This window comes from Amborella trichopoda, chromosome 1, assembly GCF_054954075.1.
Source record: "Amborella trichopoda isolate Santa Cruz 75 chromosome 1, AtrichopodaSantaCruz75HAP2 v2.0, whole genome shotgun sequence".
NCBI lineage: Eukaryota > Viridiplantae > Streptophyta > Magnoliopsida > Amborellales > Amborellaceae > Amborella > Amborella trichopoda.
The window spans coordinates 58,081,813-58,091,001 of NC_142336.1; the positions used below are offsets into that span (position 1 = coordinate 58,081,813).

At 34.0% G+C, this 9,189-nt stretch overlaps 1 protein-coding gene across 4 annotated transcripts; it reads left to right on the forward strand.

Annotated features, from left to right (window-relative positions):
• The first annotated feature begins 1,567 nt into the window (after window positions 1-1,567).
• LOC18440711 (glycosyltransferase BC10) lies at window positions 1,568-8,640 on the forward strand. Of its 4 annotated transcripts, none has more exons than XR_016042013.1 (11): window positions 1,568-1,692; window positions 3,146-3,647; window positions 3,857-3,964; window positions 4,821-4,921; window positions 5,022-5,098; window positions 5,346-5,436; window positions 6,966-7,046; window positions 7,320-7,379; window positions 7,501-7,623; window positions 7,779-7,817; window positions 8,106-8,640. XR_016042013.1 is itself a non-coding variant. In XM_006850849.4 (11 exons), exons 2-11 carry the CDS (start codon window positions 3,264-3,266, stop codon window positions 8,232-8,234), a joined length of 1,188 nt encoding a protein of 395 aa, XP_006850912.2. In that variant the 5' UTR covers window positions 1,568-1,692; window positions 3,146-3,263; the 3' UTR covers window positions 8,235-8,640. The 4 variants fall into 4 exon arrangements, 3 of the variants coding, with proteins under 3 accessions (XP_006850912.2, XP_088704915.1, XP_088704911.1); XM_006850849.4 differs by having other exon boundaries at window positions 5,022-5,093; XM_088848789.1 differs by lacking the exons at window positions 1,568-1,692; window positions 3,146-3,647 and having other exon boundaries at window positions 4,806-4,921; window positions 5,022-5,093.
• The last annotated feature ends 549 nt before the right edge of the window (window positions 8,641-9,189 follow it).

Genomic DNA, 9,189 nt, shown 5'->3' on the forward strand with positions numbered 1-9,189 from the left:
CATGGTATAAAGAAAGATAATAATTTCAATTTCTAAAAATAATTCATCTTGTAGTAAATTATTTGGGCCATATCTTTCAAAATTTTCAAGTGTTTGTAAATATGCTCAATTAGTACTATTTTTAGAATTTTAAATTTCACAATTAGGGTTAAACATAGTTTTTCAAGCCATTGCAAGGTTTCTTATATCGGAACTATATCTTCCGATAAAATTTAGAAGTGCACCTTACTTGGATAGTATAAGGTGAGCACCTTATACAAACCTAACCCAAAAAACGAAAACATTTACTCATCATGGCCTATGTGTGTAGGAAACATCAGAGCTTTAATCCCACAGCCAAATTAAATTGAGAATTATTGAAAGAGAGTTTTAATCCTTGGATTGTATGTCAAAGTGCAAATAGAGTACAATGTATTTTCATTGTGTACAAGACTCTTTGGCTTAGAAGATAATACATAGACTAGTTGTATTCCTAACTAGGATTTAGTCACTGTGTACAATATAAGTTACAAAGCTATCTAGAAATGTGTCTCAGTGTTTGGCATAGAATGTGTCTCAGTGTTTGACATAGATATGAGTTTCAAGAACATCAAATACAATATCAACATTCAAGAAGTAAAATGTTCATGGGTCATTTAGATACTTTTATGACAAAATTTTCTCAAAAAAATTAATAAAAAATAGTACTAAAAAATTTAAATAAAAAGTATCTAATATTTAAAATTATGAGAGGAAAGTGTCATCTTGAAAATACACCCAAAAGTGTAGACATGCATGTCCATTTCACATGGTGCACCATATCAATAATTTGGGAAAAATACATCTAATCCAATGGAAATTTCCCTACAATTGTAAATAATTAAACACATTCAAAAGAAATAAATAAATGAACAACTAATCTTTTCATTTGTTTACTTGGGATCCAGCATTGGAACTTTGGAAATTTTATATTCACCTGTATAGATTTTCTAGTTAATAAAAAAATATTTTCGCTTTTATGCTAAAAGAGTATGTGAATTTTAGATTTTTAATTTTTGGGTAGGAGAAAAGAGTTGCTTGTTTCAGGTAAGGTTTTACAAATGTATTCAAACCAACCCAAAAAGTGAAAGGAGAATTATTACAATGAAAAGAAAATAAAAAGAAAGGAAATACAAGGAAAAAAAAACGGGGGTTTCATTCCATGTCAAAAAAAAAAAAAAAAAATGATAAATACCAAAAAAAGAAGAAGGCAAAAGTAAGATACAAAAGAAAAAATAACGCAAAAAAATGGAATCCAATATAAGTATTATTAAAATTCCTGAGGGTATTTCAGGTAATAAATACAAAATGGAAATAAAAAAATAGAGAAAGCAATAAAGAAACCGTTATATGTAAAAAACAAAACCGTTATTTTATATACGACCAAATAACGTACACAGTACGCGTGCTCGTGCCAACGTCCATTAAAATATTACTAAAAATATATTTTTACTTTATCACAAGTATTTTATTTTCAATTATTATTCGTATTTTATTTCATCACAATTTGTATGTTTAAGCTGGCTTTGTGTTCTTTGGAGGAAAGACTGATTTCGATCAGCGGAAAACAAAAATAAATAAATGAAAAGAGAGGGAGTGCGTGAAGCTACAGAGCTCTGTTCTTTTCTCCTTTGAATCTTAGATCTGTTCGCCCTCGAGCCTGCTCCTCTTTAGGTATTTTTGGTCCCTTTTCAATGCATTTCCTCCCTTTTCATGTTTTTGTTCAGTTTCAGCTCAATTTGAGCTTCTCATTGATGCATTTCGCGGGGTTTAGGGTTTGGAATCTGAAGAGTCATGGGAGCTTTTATGATCGTTCTAAATTTTTGAGAAAGTGGACGTGTTTCGAGATTGAATTCTTAATTCGAGGAATTATTTGTGGTTTTGCTATTGTGGCTTGTCCTTTGCTTGGAATTTGCAGGAACAATGTGTTTTGGGATTCATAGAATCAGAGATGGAAAAAATTTGTAGCCCGTTGATATTGTAGAATGGATTTGTGTAAAACTGTAATTTATTTGTAGTTTCTACTTTGTGTGATTTACGTTTTTAGCTGTTGGAGCATTTTGAGGATCTCAAAGCCATATATCATGTGCATTTTACCATAAACTGTCAATTTCTTTTTCTTTAAGAAATAGAATGAGTGATATTTCGAATTCTTTTTTTTAATTAATGATTTATGTGTTTTTCTTGGAAGTTTGAGAATGGAATTAGCTTCTTACTAGTAAATTGTATGGTAGTGCACTCCTTTTTGTGTGTCTTTTTGGGAACAATCATATAAAAACTGAAATGATCTCTCCATTTTATCTCAGAGACTGGTGTTGCTTTGTGAGCTGTTGTTTAGTTGAGTAATTGTTGATTGTTTGTCATAATTCATTTATGACCATTTGAGTATTGGGATGTGAGTTCTTGCTTCTAACTTGAATTCTTTGTTCTCAAACACTAGATTTTATGGTTTGAGTTTGTCTAGAGGTGGGTTGATTCATGATGGACTTGTTCGGCTGAAGTTAAGCTGTTCTCTTAACTTTTTCAATGAAATGTGACCAGAATTCAGTTCTTAATTTACATAAAATCAGTTCCTTAGATCCTTTTCCTCTCATGGTTAGCAAATGTTAAATATTTTTCCGTAGACATTATTATATAATCATCATCAAAGCCTTATCCCAATTATTTGGAGCCTTCCATACAGATTATATAATATAAAAAGAAGAAGCATTTGTTCAAATGGTTAGAGTTTATTTTGGTGTCCTATGACTGCTCGTGTGGTTTGAGTTCTACTTGACCTTCGGACATAGAAGCTGCTTGATGTCTGTTAAAAGTAGCATCTTCGAGAAATATTTTCTTCAAGCATCAGGTGTTTATAATTCTAAATATGCCTTGCATGGTCGTTTCCTTTCAAGGTGAATTATTTGTTTGGCCTTCGAATTGATGGATTAATAGTCATGCTTCTAGGAGTGAATAAACTGTTTGACTTTTCAAGGTTTCCCTTTTTTTTTCAGTTTGACCTGAGTTAATGTTATTTTGGCCATCTTCATATAAACTCTACTTGTTATTGTTTGGATCCTTCTTTCTGAAGCCAACATAAGCCCTGTATTCTGCTTTTACTGATAAAGATTCCTTCATGGGTCTTCAGATTCTGATGTTCTCGGGTTCCCTGGAAGTTGGATTATCATATTTGTAGTTGGTATTCTCCTTCAATGCTTTCAAGCTGAATGGGAAGAAATGTGAGACACAGAATCATGGTGATGTAGATGGCGGATAAGAGTATCTCAGAGCGTGGTGGGAGGGGGTACAAGGAGATGCAAATGACTGTTGCCCAACGTCAAAGGGCTTCAAGGAGGCCCATATGGATTATCGTGTTGGTTTCTATGGTTTGCATCTCACTGATATGGGCATATGCCTACCCACCTAGGCATTATGCAGCTTGTTATTTCTTTACTTCATGTGACCCCTTTAAGTTGAGATTTCCCCCTCCTCCTGCAAGAATTCGCACCGATGAGGAGATGGCAGCTCATGCAGTTATTCAAGATATACTAAAGTTGCCCCCAGTTCAGACCAAGAATGCAAAGATAGCCTTCTTGTTCTTAACTCCAGGTTCCCTGCCTTTTGAAAAGCTATGGGAAAAGTTCTTTTTTGTAAGTTATCCATACGCATATGGTCCATTGCCTATATTAACTTCTTGATTAACTTGATGAATGAATCAGACAAGTGTATATTCTAAAATCATTATTCTGCTTTGCATGTAGGTGGAGTTGAGCTCACTCTTAAGGGCACTGCTTAGTAGTTATCCACAAAATCTAATTCTATTTTGGCATTTTCTTTTTGTTTGCATCTGAACTGGCAGGGACATGACGGCAGGTTCTCTATATACATACATGCATCTAAGAAATCTATTTTGACGACACAGCGTGCGAGCCATCTATTTGTCAACAAAGACATTCGAAGTGAGAAGGTATTCTTGCCTTTCTGGTAATTTGCTGCTTAAATCTCATGTTAAAAATTTGCCTTTGGGCTGTGTGTTTGAAACTTTCGATCTTCAGTTAAAAGAATAGTATGGTTAATCATTTATTCCCATCTCACCTCAGAAATTTTTTACTCTTAACCAAACCATATGGTAGTAATTAATATTAAGAAAACTGAATCACATCTGACATATGGTTCTTTTCATCCTTTGATTATTGAAGAATGCTTCACTGATGTCAGGTTTATAAAATTATAATTATAATAATTTTCTTGGCATTGATGAAATTGTTAGTCATGAAGATGACGTCTGACTATAAATAATTCTAATTCTATGCAGCAATGTATCTGGAAATTTATATTGGAAGCCAATATGTGGGACATTACAACTGGTCAAGGTTGCCAATGCCATTATTAAAGAATTGGAAATGTAAGCAATGAGACCATTTACTTTTGATATAAGGAGGTCACAATTATTATTGACCGTTGAATATGAAATCAGGTGGTTGAGGATGTGTCATTGATTAGCCACAAAGTCTAAAATAAAATTTCTCGAATGTTGCAACACTTTAATCATTGGATCTCACATCCAATGACAAAATGATTGCGACCTCCTTGTACCAAGAGTAAATGGTCTCATAGTATACAATCCCTAAAGAATTTTACCTTCCTACATTTAGCTCTTTTAATGAATATAAGTTGCTGGATTTGGTGGAGTTGTGGGAATGAAATGTGATTTTTGTCTATGCATACATTTTCTTTAATATTTAGTATCATATTTTCCATAGCCTTGTTGAGTTGTTTTGAATGATCTACTTTTGACATATTTATAGACGATACACATGTAGGTCGACTGGGGTAAAATTTCAATGGTTGATGCGGAGAAGAGACTTCTGGCCAATGCACTTCAAGATCCTGATAATCAACATTTTGTGTTGCTCTCAGACAGGTGCCTATGGTGTATAAACTACAACAATATCTCAGGAGCTCATTGAAGTGCTTTGTGGTGCTAACATTTCCTTTTCTTATATGTATTTGTTGTGTTGCAGCTGTGTGCCGTTACATAACTTTGATTATGTCTATAGCTATCTGATGGATACCAATATAAGTTTTATCGATTGGTGAGGCACGCTTCCTGCCTTTTGGCCCATGAAAATCTTTGATTCTTCTTTTACAAGAGAGGAATACTTATCTTCATCATGTAGTTTTGAATAATTTAGGTGTTTTTGCTAGTTAGATTTTATCTGAAACATTTATTTGTACCATTAACATAGATGTTTTAAGAATTAAGTTTGAAGAAAGCTAGATGCTTATCCTGACTGGTAATTAGTGTATGAATTTGAAGATCTATTTGATTGAACTGTTTTACCCAGCTTTGACGATCCTGGGCCACATGGCACTGGTAGATACTCCAATCATATGTTGCCTGAGGTGGAGAAGAGTGACTGGAGAAAGGGTGCGCAGGTATTTTTTCATCTTCTGAAAGAAAATTTGATTTCCCTCTTATAGGTTTCCTAATATTGGATTGGAAGACTCATTTTCTCTTAAGTGAAAATAGCGATATCCATGGTTGTTATGTATTGAAAAAAACACTAAAATATGGAAGTGTGGACTCCGCTCATTTACTTTGCATGGTCTTTACCTGGTCTCATGTGACAACAATCATGGGGATATAGCTACCCGATTCATTAGATATGTGTTGTGTGTCCTTTGAGAAATGGGAAGCATTGCCATAAAATAAAAATTCCTATGCATGCCAGGGTTAGGATGAGATGCATCTTTGCTTATTAATATCACTATTACCACAATGCTAAATCTAGGGCCTATAGAAACTAGGAAAACTGAGATTATGTCATTATCCTTGATACACTATGAATAGTTGGACCTCTATCTAGTCTTCTGCGCCTGTTGAGAGCTCACAAGGTTTTCTTTTATTGTGGTCATATTCTTGATTGTAGTCTACTTTTTATTATTTGATAGAATGTTATCCATTAAATGATCAAGCTAGGACTTCGTTATGAAAACTTTATTTAATTCATCAAATGCCTATTTCAAGTGGACGCATGAATTTGTGTATGCTCCAGCTCAAAGGGAAGTCTTGATGTAATTAACGGATTGGAGGGGCATTTTAGTTGTTATTCTTCTTCTTGAATTTCTCATAGAACATAACCATTCTTATGATTGTGCTGTCCAGTTGTAAATATTCATTTAACATATTATGAGAAGGCCTATGGAGACTTTCCTCATCTTCATTCCTCTAACAGGCTGAAATATACATGCATGTTTCTAACATGATCGTATAACCTGAATGACCATGTTGGACACGCATTAAGGTTTATTCTAGGTTTCCTTAAATTATTGCTTTTGTCAGAAACCTCAATTCTGACATATCTTAGCTCAATTTACTTATGAGGGAGAAATAGAGATCAAGACTACCTGTGCATGCTAATTTTAATGAATATTATTCCAGCTGATACTAAAGTTCTTTTGATTGTTAACTTTTCTGCTGACACTAGAGTTCTTTTGATTGTTGACTTTTCTGCACACACTTTTACATTTTTTAGAGTTAACTTTTCTGCACACATCTTTTCATTTTTGGTGTAGGATATTGGCCGCTTCTATTAATATTCCTCCCAAAAGTGAAATTCATTTGTAGCAATGGGCATGTAGCTATCCAATGAATTGTGATCTTAAGGCTCTCTCTGTACACATTCTATTTTGATAATAATAGAAACTTTATCGAGGGCTGATTTTGGTTTCACATGATTGATTGAACCCTTTCTTTGTAACCTATCTGTAGTTTTAGAATATTCTGATGAATGTTAAGCCACAGTACAAATGTTGAAGAGTTTGGTGTTTTGCAATGTTAAGGTCTTAATACTTGAGAAGTGCTTCAACAGATACTCTCGGCGAGTGATAGATTCTCTATCATTGTTCTTTGGTCTGTTAAAATTTCGTTCCATCCCATGATAAATTTAATCATTCTATTGCAGTGGTTCACAATGAAGAGACAACATGCTTTGTTGGTTTTGGCAGATGGCCTTTACTACTCCAAATTCAAACAGTTCTGCAAGGTACTTAAGTGCTTTACCCATGATGATTGGACATATTGAAGATTGTGAGGACCATTTTTCCCTTCTAATTCAAATCGTGTTACATTTTTCTGGGTTTTGTAATTTTGTGTGGCTCTCTTCCACTTTGGGGTTGCCATGTTAGGCAAAAGATTTGTCATTATCATCTGTTTGAATTACATAGTCAGTTTGACGAAGTTAATGTTTTGAAATGGTATGCTGATATTTTCTGTTCCTTTTCAAATAATATGCTGATATATTTTTTAATTGTCACAGCCAGGTTTGGACGGCCGTAATTGCTATGCTGATGAGCATTACTTGCCAACATTTTTCCATGTGAGCGAGTAGACTATTTTCATTGTAGGCTTAACCTAATTATTTATAGAAATATAATTTTGCGTATAGCTTCTAAATGAGACTTTAATCAAAGCTCAAACTCTTCTTGGATATCCATCAGATGGTGGACCCTACTGGGATTTCCAATTGGTCCATAACTCATGTAGATTGGTCTGAAGGAAAATGGCATCCAAAAAATTACAGAGCTCAGGATGCTACCTATGAACTGCTGAAAAATATCACGGTCTGATATCAACGCTACCACCCCACCTCTCTCTCTCTCTCTCTCTCTCTCTCTCTCTCTCTCTCTCTCAGTGTTAGTAATTCTTATAGCATGTATTGCGTATAAAATTCTTGTCATTCATTAACTTGGTCAGCTGATGTCAATATCATTTGCAGTCTATTGACGAGAGCACACATGTTTCAAGTGATGAAAAGGTATGTTTGAGTATGGCTCAAGACTTCTTGTTTAGTAGTAAGCTCCATATAATTTGTATCTATTGATGTCTCTTCTCTCTCTCTCTCTCTGGGTGTATGTGCCTGTTGAACTTCATAGACATACTAAATGTACTCCTTTTTCCTGTACATAACTAGCTTCAGTATTCTGTCCAATCATTTTTAGGTAGGAGATGTTTTTGTTATTAATGTTCAAAATTTGTGGTTAGTTGTTTTTCATTGATGGATCTATCCCCCCTCTGAACTTCTTCCCCTCTATTTGACTTGCAGAAAGTAGTAACTAAGGATCCATGCTTGTGGAATGGTGTGAAGAGGCCGTGTTATTTATTTGCAAGAAAATTCTACCCTGAAGCATTGGATCATTTGCTGCAATATTTCTCCAATTACACAACGATTTGAATTACTCCTATCTAATTCTTTGGTTGGCTTCCGAGTTCAATCCTAGGGGTGTATGTAATATATTGTTGCGGTGAAAGAAAAGGAAGAGAAAAGAAAAAAAAAGGTAGGAAAAAGAGAAAAGAAGGGAACAAAATAAGTTCTAAGAGTTCTCTCTCTAATTTGATGAAATCAAGAAGCAACATGGGTGCAAGCCTTCGAGCTTTTCGGGTGGCCGCTATGAAACTGACAGAGTCTTTTGCTTTGCTTCCTCTTGGTTATGATTATTTAACATGTCCCATTCTTTTGTTTCTGTTTCAATTTTAATTCCTTGTGAACAATTGAGTTTGTGTCAGGATTTGCAAATTTTGGTACAGTTGATGAATTTCCTAATTTGATTGATTTAGTGTGAGTATTGTTTTCCCGGCTCCATCCCCTTGTTTCTTGAAGTGAGTTAATTTCGTGTTTTTTTCCTTTGGCTTTTTGTTCACTTCAGTAAATTAATTGATTGCATTGTTCTTTTTCTTTTTTTGGTTTCTCCCATAATGTTGATGCTGCAGTTTCCTTCTCTAAATGGTCACCTGATCTCTTAAAAGGCCAGTTCTCGTTATTGGATGTTTATACAAGACATGTTATTCTGTTTTTTTGTTTTAAATGTAACGTCTAAAAGCATGATTTTTCCGCCCTTTTATTTCTTTTTTTCATCCCTTTTATTTCTTTCAATTTTTATTTTTCTCATTTCTATTTCACATTTTAGAAATCTGTGAAGCCTAAAGTGTAACACCTAAAACATCTCTTGTGAAAGAAGAATTAACAACATAAACATCAAGCAAACTAAATGTTTTTGTGAAAAATGGAAAACCAAATCATAAACTTTTTACCTTATGAAACGATGCATGCATATCTGGTAAGTTACTTGAACCAAATGGTCAATTTTCTGGATGTTTAACAATCACTCAAATAAGTAGCCGCTTTGGAG